Below are 20002 nucleotides of genomic sequence, written 5' to 3'. Positions count from 1 at the left end.
TAAAACTGTTTTAAGTAATATTTATTTAAATAAATGCATGATCCCAAAAGGAAAGAACTGATTTTTCAAAGGAAAAATGTTATCTGAGGATTATTATAGGTGTTGGGAATGAACCATGCATATTAATTTGACTTGATAGTCTTAGGAAAGCAAATCAGTGAAAGTTGCTAAAAAAAAAGGACCCTATTTTACTTACTTACCTCAGTTTACATTGCTCTAAAAGGGAAAGAAAAGTTAAGTATTCTCAATTTACATTAGAACATGCCTGTAGTGAGAGTTTAAGTCCCTCGGGTGAAACAATTTCTCTGCTACCAGAATAGCACACACTTTTCACTTCTGCTCTGAGTGTCAGGATCCACCCACCTAACTCTGAATAGACACTTCCTATGTGGTCCTCCACTTTACACATAAAATGCCAAGGATTTATGGCCATAAAAATATTGCAGTACTGATAGGTAGAAAAATGTTTTTTGGTTTTGAAAGGGTTTTTTTTTTTATTTCATGAAAGCACCAGCCTTTCTGTTTCTCCATTTTTATAGGTTCATTTTACATGATAAGGAGTGTGTGTGTGTGTGTGTGTGTGTGTGTGTGTGTGTGTCTATCTTTTCACTGACCATTTAGGTGCCAAATAATTTCTGATTAGTGTAATTTGACAAGGTACTCTCTTCAGTGGTTCTCAACCTTGGCTGCACATTAGAATCACCTGGGAATCTTTTTAAAATCCTGATTTCTGGGCCTTATCCTCCGGAAATTTTGTTTCTTTGTTATGGGTTGGGACCACAACATTAGTAACAAAGAAACAGAATTTCCAGAGGATGAGGCCCAGAAATGAGGATTTTAAAAAGATTCCCAGGTAATTCTAATGTGCAGCCAAGGTTGAGAACCACTGCTCTAGATGCTTTCTAGAAAGCAACTGGAAAATCCCTAATTGGCTATCTCTTAAAAATTCCTTAAGTACATTCAGTTATTCAAGCAACATTTGCTAAGAGGCTGTGCAGGAGGAGGCTCTCTTTTTGGTTCTGGGGGACACAATAGTGAACAAGACAGGAGAGGTCACCTCATCTCCTGGAGGAATAGGTAGTAAACAAGTAAACAATTTGAAATGGTGATTGTGGTTTAAAGGTGAAATGATGTAAGGCACCTGGAACAGGGCTGCTCCCTTAAATGAGTGATCAGCAGATATTTTTCTGAGGAGGTTACAACTGAGCTGAAACCTGAATGGTAAGAAGAAGCCACTGAATTAAAATTGAGTGGAAAGTTTTCCTTCGAGAGGGAGCATTAAAAGTGCAAAGTACCCAGAGAAGAAAGGGACATGGTCTTCTAGAGAGATGGAACACTGAATGAGCGAATGAGTCAGTGAGAGTGAGGAATGGAGAGAGAGAGAGAGAGAGAGAGAGAGAGAGAGAGAGAGGAGGTCCCCAGGGAGCTAAAGGAAGATGTTTGGATTTTATTCCAAGTTCACTGGGAGGCCATTGGTGGTGGTAATGATGGTGATGGTGGTGGTGCGTGTGTGCATGTGGTGGGGGGTTATGCAGGAGAATGACCTACTCTGATTTACCTTTTAAATAATAACTCTGGTTGTGGCCTGGCCAGATGGTCCAGTTGGGTGGAGCATCATCTCATACACTAAAATGTCATGGATTCAGTCCCTGGTTGGGGCTTGTATGGGAGGTAACTATCGATGTCTCTCTCTCTCTCTCTCTCTCTCTCTCTTTTTTCCTCTGTCTCCCCCAAATCAATAAAAACATACCCTCAGTTGAGAATTTTTTTAAAAAAGGTAGCTCTGGTTGTGGTATGGAGAAAGGGGCAAGAAAAAACAGGAAAAGAGGGAATGGTAACTTGGGCTGGTGTGATGATAACAGAAATACAGTGGGGCCTTACGAGTTTAATTCGTTCCAAGACCGAGCTCGTTAAGGAGCTCGTTAACTCAAATTACTCTGTCAACTCAATGCAAAAAATCTGCCGAGAGATAGCTGGTATCTCAAAAAACTCATTAGTCGGGACACTCGTAAGTCAAGGCCCACCGTAGTGTCAAGTAGAACTTGGAGGCATAACCATCAGAACTCAGTCTTAAATTGGATGGTGCAGGAGGCAGGACAAAGGAAGTAAGGAACCAAGGTCTGAGAAACTAAGTGATTGAGTGTTTCATTTTTGAAGGCGGAGAAGAGAAAAGGATGGGCAGGCATCTGAGATTAGAAATCAGGCAGGAAGATTTCACATAGTTGGATATAGGTGGCTGGAATTCACAGGAGATGTTAAGAGGTAGTAAAACACACACACACACACACACACACACACACACACACAGAATATGTTAAATTCTAACTCTAGTCTCAATTTCCTTTGGTGAAACAAACAATATTCTGCATAAAGGAGGCCCTTAAGATTTCTCACTCCAAAATTCTGTGTACTTTACATCATTATATACTGGTCACACACACATCTTCCACTCTCAGATACTTCATATTCCCCTCCCCCAAATTAAATCACATGGATGTTTTTTGAAAATATAGTGAACTGACTAAATTTATTCCTACATTGAAGGTCTGTTAAGCCATGTAAAGTTGACAGAAAACTAGATGAAATATGATTATTTACAATGTTTTGGTCCAGGGATTATGTTCACTTAGGTTGATTTTTCTCTTTTCTTTTACCTTGCCAGCATTTACCAGAAGAACTTTTGCTCCCGATTCAACTTCAACCAAGGAAGATGCCACAGGTTTACCAATGGATGGAACAAGTCCACAATCCAAAAAGCAGGAATATGAAAGCAAAAACAGCAAAATGTAATTAGTTGCTTTCCATGAGTGTTTTATAAACAATAGCATATCTACCCTTGCTGCAATTGGCCTACATTCTCTAGCGGACATAGCTGAAGTCTATACTCTTCAGCATTGCCAAACACCGACTACAGTTGGTCCTTGTGAATGATATACGTTAAAGCACTCCAAACACTGTCAGCTCATGAATACTTACAACTAACTTATTAGCAACTTATACCAGCAGAAAAAGTGATATTTTTCACTTTGCATTTTTCTTTTTCAGATGCCGCCAGTCTCATTTTTACAACCAAAATTTGAGTTTATAATTGAGGTCTTTCAACAATGACTAGCTAAAATGGAGGAAAATGAGTTCCCCTGGAGGCAGAAGTTGCCAGCACTTCAAATTCAGGGAGCATTTATATACAACTGATTTTTTTAAAAAATGCTTTCTCCCTAATAAATTATCATGTGTTATAACATGTCATGGAGATATGCAAATATAATAGTAGTTCACTTTATAAATGCTCAGGATTGTTAAATTCATCAGCTCAGCAGTCTGTTGCTACATACAGTACATTAACATTATTTCCAATTATTCCTATTAAATAACAATAAAGAATTTACAATGCTATCTGAATTGCAGAGCCCTGTAAAGAATTCAATGCACAATTTATTTATTTTTCTTTTTGTGGCCAAATATCCCACTGTGATTACTTCAGTTATATCCTGGACCATCTTTGGTTTACTCTGACCAAAATCACAGTACCAAACTCCTGTGTCCATGAGATTTTCTCTGCAGGAGCTCTCATATAAATTGATTCTATCTATCTACTTTCAGCCTCTCAGCTTTTCCCACATCAGTGTTTTTAAGAACTTGTCTTCTTTACATGCTGATCTACCAGTGGAGAAAGATTTCTATTAAATGCTAAATAATGGTGAACATTGGGTCATGGTGGGAATATCCTGCACAGAGACAAGAACAATAAAGCAATACCTTCCTAATGTGCATCACATCTTTATTTGTTAGATTTCCCATCTATACTAATAAAAGGATAATATGCTAATTAAACCAGATAACCAGATGTCTTCCGGATGTCATTCTGGAGGTCCATCCTGACAAAGCTGGGGGTGTGGCCGGCCTGCAAACTGCCCATGGCCCCTCACCCAGGCCGGCCCTGCCCCCCATCAGGGACCCCCACCCTAATCAGGGTTGTGGCCAGCCTGCAAACCACCCACGGCCATTGACTCAGGCCGGGCCCACCCCCAGTGGGGACCCCCACCCTGATCCAGGGCCCCCTTCAGGGCAGGCCAGCCAGCCTTCACCCATGCACCAGGCCTCTATTCCTATATAATAAAAGGGTAATATGCAATTGACCCTAATGGCAGAATGGCCAGAACGACCGCTAGACCAGTCACTATGAGGCTCACTGACCGCCTCTTGGTATCTTTCCCCGACCGGCAGGTTCTGATCACCCGATGGCAAACGGGGAACCGGGGGTGGGTGGCGGCAGGGGGCGAGGCTGGCTGTGGGCAGCTGAGGAAGTTGGCCCTGATCACAGGCCAGGCCTTGGGACAATACCCATGCACGAATTTCATGCACTGGGCCTCTAGTATTTCATAAAGATGCTTCTGTTTTCACTCAAGATATGTTTTCCTAGTGGACCATATTTGAATGTGCAGAAGACGTGACTGTAAATGCTATGGTTACTACAGAAGATGAAGTTTCCTATCCCTAAATTACATAATACAATCTTCATAGCCTCCAAGAGTACAGGCACACATTTTGTCATAGTCATTTTCTAAACCTTTTGCTGAGTTCCTCCTATAGGCCAGCTGTTGTGCTAGGAAGGAAAACAGAAACATAAAAGCAGGTGTTCCTGTCCCCAAGTTTGTATGGCATTAGGAATTACAAGAAAAGGGGTGATGTGTTCAGGCTAGCTGGAGAAATTCTGATTTGGACATTAAACAGGTTTGGTTTGGTTTTGTCTAACCTCAGGATATCAAAACATTAATGTGCTGACGAGCACTGGGAGGTTTTAGTGGGAACAGCCCTTTGTGAAGGAGTGGCTCGCAGTCACGGTGCTTCGCATAACCCATATCAACTCTATAGTAATATTGGGGGTATTAAGAAATTATGTCAATATTTTCATTGCTTTTTTGACCAACATCATAATATCTTAACTCCTTGGATCTGAAGTTTATCTCCTTGGATCTGGAGAGAAAATTAACAGGTTTTATTTAAATCCTGTAGATTAAGGTTAAATAGCTTTACCCTGAATATATTAGTAAGAACTTTGTGCAGTCCAATCTGTTTAATAGGAACTGATCTAAACCATTATTGGCACATCTGTGGTCATTAAAAAGAATTACATCAGGACAGTTAGACCTGGAAGTTTAAGGTAACTTGGAGTATTTACTTGGCAAATCCTTGAAAACATTAGCTGATGGTTTTAAAACAGAGTGGGGAGAGATCTTATGAAAGACCTTTTTTAAGTCTGAAATAAGTATATAAAGCCACTATGTCATATTATCGAAGGCCCTAGGCTACTGTTGAATGAATGGAGGTATCTGACTTTAAATATTAAACACACAAAAACTTTAAAGGCAAAGTCAACTTTTTGTGAGCAGCAGTTTTGTCAAAATCCCTTGACCCTCTGTTCATATGGAATTAAATCCAAGGACCCGCCTCCCTGAAGATTTTTCCTATCTTTTGCAGTCACCATAAGCTGGAGTTGGAAATCAAAAGAAATGTTAAGAAAACACTAATAGCTTCATTTGTACATTTCAGAGCCAGCAACTAGCTCCTTTACTCACCCCTTTGGCAGGAGAGTGTGTGATATCAGCCCCTGTAGAGTTGTGGCTGCTCAGCTATGTTGCTTGTAGCACTGGGACATTGGGAGGGACAAACCTTGTTCTTGCAATGAGCCTGGTCCAAGACTTCACTTGAAGATTGACTGATTTTTTAGTTTAATAGTTTTGAGTCTTCTGGCCATCTTTCTCCCTAAACACACTAAACTTCCATTGAACTTACTGAAGCCACAGAGGCGAGAAACAGCTGGGAGAAACCCGGCTTGATGTGTTTCCCATTGGCTAAGGTCATTATTATTTCCTTGACTAGTCATGTCTGATTTAAAGATTGGAAACCAGTTGGTTATATAACATCTTATGCATCCAGGTTCCCAGAACCAATGACTTTTCTTATTGTTAGAGTTTACATATTTTTACTAATAAAGAGATAAAATCTATAGTTTCCCAAAATAATGTGCATAAGTCATATAGATTTAAAGGTTACATGGATAAAAAATGCCTACCTACTTAGCTAGGAAAACAAGGCTATTTTTCCTCATTTTTCTACTTTGAACTATGATAAATGCATTTTCCATTTTGAAGCTCTGGTCAGTGATATGTAAAGTGTATTTAGAGTCACAGTAATTGTTATATTTTCTCTAAAATATTAAATCTTATATTTAACAAATACCGTTGTATGTGGGACAACACTCTTACATATATATTTGGATGGTATATTTAATTAGCAAGCAAACCTGTTTCTTAGGAAGGGGCAAATATCTCAAATTGTTTTAGTCAGGATTTGTACTATAATCCCAGTTGCACATGATATGGTAGCCAAGAACATGAATGGTCATTAAGTAGGTGAGTCCTTTTCCAAGATTCTGACACTCCTCCTCAAATGAACTGTCCCAGTATTTTCTCTCCATTCAAAACAAAACAAAATTTGTGATTTTCATAGGCTTAAAATGAGGAAGCTGTCCTCACGAAAGCATCTGGTTTTCTTGGATCAAAACTAAACCATGAACCTTAAGCTGGAAAGTAAATTTGGGAAAGTTTGTATATAAAGACATTTCATGCACTAAAGTTCAATTTAAAAATAGTTACATCTTTTAACTTTTAAGTTCTCAAATATTTAGCAAGAAAAACATACCAGCTTATCCCTATTTGAGAAAAGAAATTTGGGCCATGAAAGATTCCATTTAGTTTCACTTCCGTACAAAGCAGGACACATCAAATTTAAAGGCCAGCAAAAATGCCTACGTCTAGAAGCAGAACGTTAGGTCCCAAACAAAATTTAGAGAAGTCTCCCTTGACTCTGATTAGTAACAGAGTAAACGAATCTGCTCTGCTCAGGTGAAACCAGCTGTCCTTCAAGTTCTAACCTCATCTGCCCCATCTTAGTCTCTCCAGCTCTGCCCACGCCTATGCTCACCTCCTAAACCAGTGGTTCTCAACCTTGGCTGCACATTAGAATCACCTGGGAATCTTTTTTAAATTCTGATTTCTGGGCTTCATCCTCCGGAAATTCTGTGTGTTTTTTTTGTTATGGGGCAGGGCCACAACATTAGTAACAAAGAAACAGAATTTCCAGAGGATAAAGCCCAGAAATCAGGATTTTTAAAAGATTCCCAGGTGATTCTAATGTGCAGCCAAGGTTGAGAACCACTGTGCTAGATCAAAACCCAACCCAGTTCAGTCACTCTTCTGCCAGGTTCGCCCCCACTGTTGACCTCTGAAGTCTAGTTACTCTACAACCCACAAGAAAGGGGCAGGCTAGGGTTTGTAGCATCTGCATATCTTTCAGGACCAGCCAATTAGAAAAGGATTTGAATGTCACATGTCTTTGCTCTCATGATTGAAACTCTAAGAGTACTTCTGTAGCTGGGTATCTCTTCCATAACAGAGCTTGACTCTGATATGGCACAAAGCCATGTGACACCTGTGACTGTGAGCTTGCTGTCTTGCTCTCTCTATGAATACACTGCATTTCTAAACATAGCATCTTGTTCGTTCCCTTTCAGGAGGATAGTTTAAACTATATAATCCGATTATCTCTACGTTTCAAAATGTGGAATCTTATGTCCTTGGGCATGTAAGTGAGGACATGAAAAAAAAGCCTCTATAGTTAAAATAAAGCCACACAACATTGATCACAATAGAATAGCAATACTAACAATGTGTTGTTTTAAAAAGTTGACGTTGCATGGCTGCTGTTGCCGGTATTTCTCAAGCTGGCAGATGCAGGGTTTCCATGCGCAGACTGTCGTCTGTCATCTCTCAGCAGATTCCCACAACTTGACACCCTCTCATTTTCCATTCTTTAGTAAAGCACTTGACTGACAGTATTTCAATAAAAACGAAAGTTACAATTTAGCCTTAAATATTGATGCTCTGTGTCATCTCAGCTATATACTTCACTGGAAATAAAAGATCAAAAAACTGGTTGGAAGCAATATTTTTAAAATGGAATTAGTGGATGTTAAAGTACCAACAGATTAGATGTTATAATTTAAAAATCAGGAAGTACCTTATTCTGAGGGAAAGGAGGATAATATATTCTCATCAGATAATCCCTAATTGACAGTGTCTTTTTAATTCTCATTGGTATTTTCTTAAAATCATGGTTTTTTATATAAAAGGACAAGTCTAATTTTTATAGTATCAGGTTTCCCATTGTTACCTTTTCCTTAAAATTTTTTTCAATTTAGAGTCAGGTGTATTTTTGAGTCATTGAAGCCACCAACAGTTCAAGTGGCTTTTTAATTTATTTATTTATTTATTTATTTATTTATGGAATCCTCACCCGAGGATATTTTTCTATTGGTTTTTAGGGAAAGTGAAAGAGAGAGGGAAAGACAGAGAGAAACATCAATGTGAGAGAACCACATGGATTGGTTGCCTCCTGCATGAGCCCTGACCAGGGCCCAGGCCGGGGAGAAGCCTGCAACCAAGGTTATATGCCCTTGACAGGAGTTAGAACCTGAGACTCTTTGGTCCGAAGGCTGATGCTCTGCCTACTGAGCCAAACCAGCTAGGGCCTAATGGCTTTTAAAAGCCCGAAACACTAGGCCAACAATGTGAAAGCTTGCACTTTGATATGGTACAACTCTCTTTGTCCTTGAAATACTGTATTTCAACTGGAACTATCTCCTTCAACCAAGTACCTCTCTTTCATTTCTTTCTCTGGGACCCACAGTCATTGGCTCAAGGATCTTTGGAAGCAACTTGGTGTCCCTTGTTTGGGCCACCCTGTGGATGAGTCATGCTTGCTTGTCCTGTGTGTGCATTTGAGACATCTGGGTAGTGGCAATCACAGAGGATTAATGAGATGAGTACATGAAACACGTTTTTCTCATGGTGTGGGCTGGTCTGTTACCCAGGTGAGAAAGGCTTCTTGGTAAAACAAGATTGTTTCTCTCATCCCTGCGTGCTGAGTCAGAGCTGTTTCTTAGAGCAGTATTGATATGTACTGTACTCATATACCAGCAGGACCTATTTAATCACCTCTCTACCTTATTCTGAAAATGTGTGTCATGCACATAGGATTTAAAATCTAAGTTTCTAAGATATTCTCTTTACAAGCTTTTTTTTTTTCAGATCTAGAAGGTAGCTATTATCAGATCATACACCATAACTCTCATTCTGGGTTACCCCTAGGGTAGTGGTAATGCTAATTTAGATTTTGTTTGTTCATTGTTGCTGAGCACTTAGCTGGAGTTGTATAAAACGATACAGACACAGAGGAAGCTGGGCTGCCTTCAACAACACACATTTTAAACTGTCTACTTGAAAGAGAAACCTGCGGTAGCACTCCCTCCTTTATGGGGCGCAGGGGCCTGGAAAGCAGGGCGGGAGGCTTCCTGTTGAACTTGCTGCGCCCTGCAAAGTCCTATCTCTGATGAAAGTCGCACTAAATCGCGTGCTCTTTATGGGCTGCTGACAGCAAGAATCTGGGTGCAAAGTGGCCCCCTTTCAGACAGTTATCAATCTGAGAGCCCTCTTGTTTGTCGTTTTGGATTTTCATTTCACAAATGTGACCATTAAGCCCGCTGTGAGTGCAGATACGGGCTTGATTGATGGCTTAGCATGTTACAAACTTCCTATCACATTGAACCTCAAACTGTCCGTTTCCAGAAGCCAAGCAGCCAAGGCAGCAGAGCCGTCTACCATGGCGGCTTTGGGGGGTCGGGCAGTTAAAAGAAGTGTGGAGGAACCTAGGGATGTTTGCCTTACCCCCACCCTTCCCCTTCTCTGAGCTGAATAAAATAGATGCATCCGTTCTAACAAGGCACTTCCTGCCCCAGAGTCCCTGGCAGAGCAGCCTCCTACCAACAGCTGCAAGCTGGAAAGACCTCGCCTGCTGGCCAAGGTTCGCTCTGTGCTTTGACCAAGACCACAGTCAATAAAGGCAACGTGTCCTGGGGAAAGACTTTCCCATTTTTTCCATTGGAGAAGTTTTTTGTGAGGTTAGTTTATTCCAAATGCTCAATTTTTAATTTTAACTGCATGCAACTCTACTAATTAGATTCATTCTACTGAGAAAAATCCTAGTTTTCTGTGAGGAAGACACATAGCCTTTTGTCCCGGTATTCTTTAAAGCACTGGTTCTCCAAAGTGTGCCCCCAAACCAGCAGCAACAGCACCCGGGAGCTGGTTAACTTACACATTCTCTGGCCATCTTCAGACCTGGCCATTCAGAAACCCTGGGATGGGGCCAGCAATATGTGTTGTAATGATGAGGGAGAATCATCCATGGGCGGCCTCCTGTACACCCCACACTAGGGATCGAGCTCGCAAGCCATGCATGTGCCCTGACAGGGAATTGAACTGTGACCTCCTGGTTCTCAGGTCATGCACTGAGCCACACCAGCTGGGCTCTCTGGGTGGTTTTGATCAATGCTCAAGTTCAAGGGTGATGCCTTGGTTTGATTATAGTCTTCCCTGAATTTTGGTCTATCACAAAACAAAACCAAGAACATGGTTACTTTTCCAGTACCAGTAATGTACAAGTAATACCCTTTTGAAACTTGGTTTCCGATGTCATGACTCCAGTCTCAAGGGTGACTCAGGTAAAGAACTTAAAGCAGCTACAGAAGATGGTTGATGTACTTCAGAGGTTGCTTCCACCTGCTGACTATTAGCCAGAACTCTCCATCAGGATTATCATCGAGGCATCCAATTAAATCAGGACCTGTAGGTATACCTTCTCTCTGGTTTCAAGTGAACTTCTTTAGGGCTGAGTTCTTACCCTGCTTTTCCTCCTTCCCAGGTAATTGGGGGCAACCTGATTTAGGGCCTCAGTTCTATGTTACCATTTAACATGCAATGTTGTTTTTTCCTGTCTGTACCAGTCACTCACAATCATCCACCAGAGTAACCTTCCCAGACTCTGACTTTGTCATCTAAAGAAAGATTTTGATTTGATGACTGCTGAACATTTAAATATCACCCAGCTCTTCCTCCCTGTCTACATCTAAGATTAGGGATTTATTGTATCATCCCATATATTTGTCCTTGAAAGACTGAGTGTTCATTGTCTTGGCCTTTTATCTCACTTTTTGTGCCCATGGCCCCAATTTTATATAGTTAATCATTTGAAATATTTGTTTCAAATCAAATTGTCTCCTTTTTACTCTTATTTGCTTGGGAATGGACTAAATCAAAATCTATGTAGAATATTCCAATCCTAAAGTATTTTACTTAAATCTTTTCAAGAACTCTCAATTTCTGAACACTTGATTTAAATATTACACCATGTTTTATACCTTAAAGAAAGTATGTTTTTTTCTGAAAGTGTGTTTATTTATTGAGCAACTATCATGTGATAGGTCCCATTCAAAGTCTTTGCTAAGGACACCTCTTTCCCCCAACCAATTCCAGCAATAAGAGTTTTACATAAATTATAATTTCAAAGTTATCTAGCAAACAGCATAGCCTCTCAAACTGTGTTTCAAATGTCTTCAGTTATTTTATGGTTTGGAATTTATACCAGCTGGTTATATAGATAATTAAAAAAAAACATAGCCTACATGAATATACAAATGGGTTTTATTACACATGCTGTTATCTGGTTTGGAAAAATTTCCCACCACTGAACAGGGACTCTCCCAACAATATACTTACATTCATAACTTACTTAACAGTAGTGGCCATCCACCCAAGAAAGTGTTATCTCCATTAATTCAGTCCTAGCCGGTTTTGCCCAGTGTATAGAGCATAGACCTTCGGACTGAATGGTCCCAAGTTCAATTCCAGTGAAGGGCACATGCCCAAATTGCAGGCTTGATCCCCTTTAGGGGGCATGCAGGAGGCAGCTGATCAATGATTCTCTCTCATCATTGATGTTTCTATCTCTCCCTTCCTCTCTGTAAATATGTATTTTTTAAAAATTCAGTTGTCTCCATTTGTTCATCAATCAATTAATATAAGCCTATTATGTCTTGCTTAATTGACTAAAAAATCTCTGTATATAGTACCAACCTCAGCCTTGTAATTTTTTAAAAACTAAAATATAATGTCTTCATTGGGTGCATGATGAAGTTGATTAGATGGACATATATTTTTAAATATGTATATACTTCATAATTTCTAGTTATAAATAATAATAACTATATAATACACCATTAGAAATTGATACAACTAGACTTGAATATGCTAAACTTTTAATAGCCTTCAACAGCTTGCTACTTATTGCTCTTCTGAGAAAAGGTATTGAAACTGAGCTTTTAAAAAGTAGATAAAATTTATATACATTTTGATAATATCAAATAATATGGGAAGACAGCCAAGACCCTTACCTAATCTTTATCTCTTTAAAGTATAAGCACTAAAGGTGAAGGATCAGTTTGGCCATAGTCATATGAGCCCAAAATGATTCTTCTCTTCTTTTAATATTTTGCTTTGGGACACTCTTTACTTTCCAGAAATAAGGGTCTCATGTATATGTGAAAATCTATCACTTGTTGGGCACTACATGAAGATTGTATTCAAATGCTCAGAACCATTACCGAAGACGGGCTGAGCTTCTCATAGACAGATCTCATGTGAGAACAATCCAGTTCTGGAGCCACAGAGATCCAGATGTCCCACTGAACAGCTGCCATCCACCGCAGTAACCTCGAGATCACTGCTTCTGAGTTGTGACCATGTGTTATGCATTTCTTATCCTGACGCCCATGATTGAGGTCAGATGTTCTCTACCCTAAATGTTGCCCTTTGGGACTCTGTGCATTTCTCAGTGGGATGTGCAGTTGCAGACACTGGTACCAGAGAGCAGCTGAAGAGAACTTTCCCATGCAATGTTCTTGCAAGTAGATGTTCAGGCTACATTTTATTTCCCTTTAATGCTTAGTATTTATGGCTTCTCTCAGAGTGATAACAAGTGAACTGGAAATAAAATAGGCATGGGAAAGAGATTAAGTTAGCATTTTCTGGGGTCTGTAACCCAGGTGTTTGAGACATGTGGAAAGCATGAATGTGAAAGGAATTCTGTCCATCCACAAGAGCAGACAACACATTTGAAACCTACCAATCTTCCTTATGTAGCAACCGATGCTCATCAAAGTGGCAAGCATAGTGAGACCCAGGCTTACTCTGGTACTGATTTCAACTTTATACAAACTGAGGTAATTTTTTAAAATATATTTTATTGATTTATTACAGAGAGGAAGGGAGAGGGATAGAAAGTTAGAAACATCAATGAGAGAGGAACATCGATCAGCTGCCTCCTTCATGCCTCCCACTGGGGATGTGCCTGCAACCAAGGTACATGCCCTTGACTGGAATCGAACCTGGACCCCTCAGTCTGCAGGCCAACGCTCTATCCACTGAGCCAAACCGGTCAGGGAAAAACTGAGGTAATTTCCAAGTTACCCATACCTTGCGTGAAGAGCCATTTGGGAATCCGGGAAGGACTTGGGAAAGTCAGACCAAAATAAATCATCACCATTTTAATATTCGCAGTGCATTTTTCTAATTAGTGAAAGTTCCAAAATATAGAAAAAAATATATGTAATAGGAATCAAGATTTAGTTTTAAAAATGATTTTGATGTCATCATAGATTGAGCATCTTAATATTTAAAAAAACATATTGGATCCAGAATCAGAAACGTTGAACACTATATAGAAAATTGGTGATTGCAGCCAATGGTATCTAGAAAGCATCTTTATTTGATGCATTATGTATAGATTCACTAAATGTAAATACCATATTCCCAGATTGCAAGATACTTTACTAGACAATAAGCTCTTTGAAAACAGGCACCGAGTTTTGCAAAGCACAGGGGCTGGAATATTTTAAGTGTTCAACATGCATTTGCTAACTGAACTAACCATACCTATACTCAGCCATTTTTCCTACTACAGTGAGCAAAAGGTGTTTATTAACTGATCTTGATAGCCAAATTTGCAATGTCTTTTATCACTAAACATAACAGTTGCCTGATTGTATGCATGAAAATTCAAATAGCAGTGTTGTTCTTGGAAATCCTGCCTTAGTGTTTAGACCATGCCTTCAGCGCCATGAATGACAAGAAAATCACACAGATCACATAACCCCTATGTCACCAATATCAATGGCTAATTTATTGAGCATGGAATGTGCTGATTCCCCCACAGTGGATGTCAGTGAAGTACCTGTGGCATCAGTGCATGCACTATCTCCCTGTGTTTGTGTAAGTGTGCAGTTGAGGCCTGAGTGTGTGTGGGCCATCAGATTTGTTGATTTTTTTAGCTTTTCCTGTCATACCCATATAGTTCTCCAGGAGTTTGCACCAGATGGTTAATGTGGAACAAAACACCTGAAATTGCAATGATGGTCCCTCAGATCCCAAGCTGTTTTTGCAGCATGGTATTTTAAGGAAAACGGAGAGACCCATAAGATGAAGTAACAATTGCTTCATCATTGTTGACTTTTCATTATCATCTTCGGAAAGTTGTGCTTTGCCCCCTTTACAATATGGCGGGTAAATCTTTGCTGAGCCTTATGGGCCTGCCAATACCCTGCTAATTTGTGGTGGATTATGGTTTCCTTGCCTATTCATTCCACCAGCATCCCTTTATTTAAGGATGTTTGACTTGAGAAGCTTGCTTAGGTCATATGCCAACTTCTTGTCAGTAGCAATTTATTGAGCTAAGTGTCTGCTATAAAAATCACTTAGAACCATGTACTTCCATCCTTCTTTGTCTTCACCTTTAGTATGTCTTTTCTATGTTGTTATTTGCAACCCAAAACCTTTCCTAGCAAAGTGATGTTTGGTGTATTTTGAAGTTTAAAGTCGAAAAATTTGAACTTCACAAGGTGTGGCATTTTGGGCTGTTTTGCTATGTTTTTAATAATGCAGTGTGCTGAAGCAGTGGGTAATGTGCTTTCCATTATAATGGCCTGTTATAGCTCACACTAGTGGCCTGGTGCATGAAATTTGTGCACAGAGGCAGGGGGATTCCCTCAGCCCAGCCACTCTCTCCAATCGAGATCCCCTTGGGGGATGTACGACTGCCAGCAGTTGGACATCCCTCTCACAATCTGGGACCACTGGCTCCTAACTGCTCACCTGCCTGCCTGCCTGATTGCCCCTAATGCCTCTGCCTGCCTGCCTAATCGCCCCTAACTGCCCTCCCCTGCTGGCCTGATCTCACCCCCAACTGCCTCTGGCTGCATGATCACCCCTAACTGCCCTCCCCTGCCGGCAGCCTGATTGCCCCTAACTGCCCCTGCCTGCCTGCCTGATTCCCCCTAACCCCTCTGCCTGCCTGCCTGATTGCCCCTATCTGCCCTCCCCTGCCAGCCTGATCTCGCCTCAACTGCTCTCCCCTGTGAACCTGATCTCGACTCCAACTGCCTCTGCCTGCTTGATCACCCCTGACTGCCCTCCACTGCTGCCTGATCTCGCCCCAACTGCCCTCCCCTCCTGGCCTGATCTCGCCCCTAACTGCCCTCCCCTGCCAGCCTGATTGCCCCTAACTGCCCCTGCCTGCCTGCCTGATCACCCCTAACTGCCTCTGCCTGCCTGCCTGATTGCCCCTATCTGCCCTCCCTGCCAGCCTGATCTTGCCTCAACTGCTCTCCCCTGTCAACCTGATCTCGCCTCCAACTGCCTCTGCCTGCCTGATCACCCCTAACTGCCCTCCCCTGCTGGCCTGATCTTGCCCCCAACTACCCTCCCCTGCTGGCCTGATCTCACCCCCAACTGCTTTCCCCTGCTGGCCTTATCTTGCCCCGCAACTGCCCTCCTCTGCCGGCCAATTTGGCTCTGATTGGTTGGTACTATGCCAGTCAGTGTCTCTGGGCCTATCAGCGAGGCCTGATCATAAAGGCGGGGCTGATCAGCAGCCCTGGTGGAGGCCTGGAGAGAAATGGAGGCATGGCTGCTGGCCCAGCAGGGAGAGAAAGAGAGAGGCAAGTGCTGATCAACAGCTGCCACACAGGCTGCGGATGAAACCCTGCTTCTCTCTTCAGGCCTCTCTCCAGGCCTGATTTGCAGCCCCCTCAGCAGTCAGTGCTGGGTCACCGAGCCTGCAGCTGCAGTAGTCAGTTCTGGGTTGCCATAGCAACACAGTGCAGACTGCAGGACTGACTTCCAGCTGGTTGAGCCTCCGGTCGTGATGGACCCTGGGTTTTTATATATTAGTCAACCTTCCTGGGCTTTGTGATATAGTTGTGGACTATGTTGTAATTAGATGGTCCAGTATTTTTATTGTGGGTATCATCATGCTTAGTGCTTTTCATGCTAAACTTCTGGTGCATGCACAGTGAAAGAAACTGTAAGCCTTTACACTTAACCTTACTCATGATTTATAACTAAGCAAGTGCACACGAAGCTCCATCATTCAGTACAAAACGAACATTGGAATAGTCAAGAGACATCTTCAGCCTTCCTAGGAGGACATCAGTAGTAGCGGACATAACCTCAGGGACTCCTGTCCCAAAGTCATCTAATATACTGAACTAAGAAGAAGCACTGCTAATCAATCTATGACTCCCCCAAACCCAGCACTGTCATGAGTGCTATGAAAGATGCAAAGAAAGGTTTCTGCTATTATTGCTGTTTGGTCCCCTGTAAATATTTGTTGAATGAGTGCAATCTAGCAAAAACAGTTAAAGTTCCTTGAATTCCTCTCTGCATGAAGAAAAGCAGCACTTTCCCTTTAAAAAAGCTGTTCACCCAGACAGATAATACTTAATTTCTGTTCTCACTTAGCAAGGTATGTACCAGCATTTTGGTTACATTTTGAAAATAGAGGATTCTGAATGTAAACTCTACCTGCTTTCCCCTAAAGAATATTCTTATTATTTATTATATTTTTCCCAAAGAATTTTAAGAATCACCTTAAAATTCTTCTTAGGTTTAGATGCTAAGATAGGATGCATTAGGGCAGTGGTCGGCAAACTGCGGCCCCTTGAGTGTGGCTCTTCCACAAAATACCACCTGCGGGCATGTACGTACAGTGCGATTGAAACTTCATGGCCACACTGAAGGGGCCAAAGAGCCGCAAGTGGCTCATGAGCCGCAGTTTGCTGACCACTGCATTAGGGTATTTAAAATGAACTCAAATTCACTTGCATCTAAATTGATTTAAAAGCGTGGTATCCCAGTTGGCTCTCCTGCATGCTGAAAGGGCAGGTGTTGGGTCCAGAGGAATCCCGGCTGCTTCTGCTGTTAACTGCCTGTATGACATTGAGCCTGCTACTTCACCTCTGATACCTACCTGTTAACTGAGGCAGTTGGACTATATGGTCTTCTTGGTGGCTTTCCATCTCTGATAATCTGTGAGTCTACTATTGAAATGTACAATAGCATACTTCCCTGGATTAAAAGTGGCCAGTAAGTAGTCTAAATTTCTACCTCAAAGCTAATTCTAAAAAAGTACCAAACCATCTTTGAATTATAAACCTCATTTGCCAATGATCTATTCAATAATGACCCCTTTGTAAAACCACTTAAGTCGTATAGCCCACCTTTCTCCTCTTTCTATGTTATGTTTTGCTTTAAAAAAAATGGTGTAGGCTTAGAATTCTACCTCCACCACTAGTTTCTAGCTGCCCGGAATTTACTTAACATTACTGAGCTCAGTATCACATCTGCACAATGGAAGTTATTGTGTCTGCTTTAGAAGAGCTGTCAGGGGACTTGCTTATAATGGCATGTGAAAAGTGCTAACCTCCAAACATGGCACCTATTGGTTCTCCATAAATGCTTCTTATTTTTCTCTCCCATCTCGGCCTGATCCACTTCATAAAAATCTTCATGAACTCTGAGATTCTTGTTTTCATTTACTAAACAGCAACAACATATGCAACAATCAGTGATAGAGCTTAGTAGACTCTAGAATTAACCTATTTATTCTGATAGATTGTATTAATTCACCAAGTTCCATCCATAGATGGATGGATGGATAGATAGATAGATAGATAGATAGATAGATAGATAGATAGATAGATAGATGGATGGATGGATAGATAGATAGATAGATAGATAGATAGATAGATAGATAGATAGATAGATAGACACTATGTTGCTACAACATGTTTTTATATCTTCAAATGTTATCTTCAAGCCATCATATGTGTTTGGGAAAGAGACTGTAGATACTTCATACTTATGACAGACTGTGTACTATGTGCCAACACTATTCTGAAGTACTTTGGGTATTTTAACTCACTTCATCCTCACAACAAACGTCTGAGGTTGGTATTATTTATCATTTTCATTCAAGAATATATTTCACATGAGGAAATTGAAGCACAGAGAGACTATGTTAAGATGACATTAGTGAGTATGGAGCCCACAGTTGACTGCAGAGAGTGGATTCAGCGTTCATGAGCTTTGTCATTTGGCCACATGTGCAAAGAGCCTTTAAAAATAATTTTTAAGAATCATTGGCATGAAGGACTTTCTTTCCTTTCAGCAAGTCCTTTAAACAGGAAAGGAAGGCGAGGCAACTGCTGTCAACCACACTATGCGGCTAAACATTTCCTGAGGCTGCATGATGCCCTAGGTTTTGATAGACCCGTCCTTTAACCCCTTGGCAGGGAGGGGAGCAGCTAGGGGGAGTTAGAACCTAGAGGACTTTACAGTCTAGCCAGTCCCAAGTAAGTTTGTCTTTTTGAACTTTTCTACCCTAATAAATACAAAGTATACTCTCCTTGAAGAAGAGCCTCTGCTGGTAAAAGTGACTTATGGTTCAGTCATTTCCCGGGATTATCATTGTGAATTTTAAAAGTTTTAGCAAATTTGACATTTTCTTAGAAGTATTTACTAGAATCTTCAGGAAGTGGGTGTCAGGAGAAGCTGAGGGAAAACCTGAAGAAAGAATGGTTGGGTTGGGAAGCTTTTTTTTTACCATCCTATTAAAATGTGTGAGTGGAAGTTGGGGGACGGATTTCATGAGTAAATATGGAATTTTGCCACCAAATTCTTTCCTCCAGAGCTAATATTCTCATGGGATATTAATATTAATACCAGGAAAAAGGGCCTGGGTGAAAAAAAAAACCCCAAACTATTTTCCCCTTTAGGGGCAGAGTTCTCTCAGGACACTAGTGAAGTTGCAGAGTTTCAGAAAGTGTTAGAAGAATATGAAACATTTTATCATTACCAAACCCAAAAGTGGCTACAAGCTATAGCATTCTCTTTGGAAAGAAGAAAAAAATGAACCTGGAAACGTCAACCTCGTCAAGGATCCTTTTCTCCACTTCAAACCTTCTAAACTCTTCATGGTGTGGGGGCCTTTTGATCCTAGTCATTATTCTGGACTAATTAAGGTAATCAGAATAAAAATCTGTGTAGGTGAGTGATGTGGATGCATCATGCCTTAGCCACATAGATAACACACTATTTTGGGGAGTGCATCTACATTTTATCAATTTCATCATTATGAATTAACTAGAGGCCCAGTGCATGAAATTTGTGCACTGGGGGAGGGGGTCCCTCAACCCGGCCTGCACCCTCTAACAGTTCAGTTCCCCTTGGGGGATATCTACCTGCCGGCGTAGGCCCACTCCCCACAGGGATCAGGCCGAAGCTAGCAGTTGGACATCCCTCTCACAGTCCGGGACCCCTCGCTCCTTACCTCCTGCCTGCTCACTGCTCCTTACTGCTCAACTCACTGCTCCTTAGTGCTGCTGAGGAGGCTTCTGGCTGAGGGGCGTGGGAGCTCACTGACCACCAAGGGGCAGCTCCTGCATTGAGCGTCTGCCCCCGGTGGAAGGCAGCTCCTGCATTGAGCGCCTGCCCCCGGTGGAAAGTGTGCATCATATTGACCAGTCATTCTGGTTGTTTCACCATAATGGCCACTTAGGCTTTTATTATATAGACTAGAGGCCCAGTGCACAAAAATTCGTGCACTCAGGGGAGAGGGGGTCCCTCAGCCCGGCCTGTGCCCTCTCGCAGTCTGGGACCCCTCAGGAGATAACGACCTGCTGGCTTAGGCCTGCTTCCCGGTGGCAGAGGGC

At 41.4% G+C, this 20002-nt stretch overlaps 1 protein-coding gene across 5 annotated transcripts in view; it reads left to right on the top strand.

Annotated features, from left to right (window-relative positions):
* CEP128 (centrosomal protein 128kDa) overlaps window positions 1-3770 on the top strand; it is a 397477-nt gene extending 393707 nt beyond the window's left edge. For all 5 annotated transcript variants that reach the window (XM_015558069.1, XM_015558067.1, XM_015558065.1 and 2 more), the window contains 2 exons: window positions 2663-2786; window positions 3046-3770. In XM_015558069.1, the coding sequence (XP_015413555.1) occupies window positions 2663-2786; window positions 3046-3088 (167 nt within the window). In that variant the 3' untranslated portion in view covers window positions 3089-3770. The remainder of the gene's footprint in view (window positions 1-2662; window positions 2787-3045) is intronic.
* Window positions 3771-20002: the final 16232 nt, after the last annotated feature.

This window comes from Myotis davidii, unplaced genomic scaffold (genome assembly GCF_000327345.1).
Source record: "Myotis davidii unplaced genomic scaffold, ASM32734v1 scaffold309, whole genome shotgun sequence".
NCBI classification, from domain to species: Eukaryota; Metazoa; Chordata; class Mammalia; order Chiroptera; family Vespertilionidae; genus Myotis; species Myotis davidii.
Note: the sequence above shows the minus strand (reverse complement) of the source record. Positions and strands in the feature narration are given on the sequence as shown.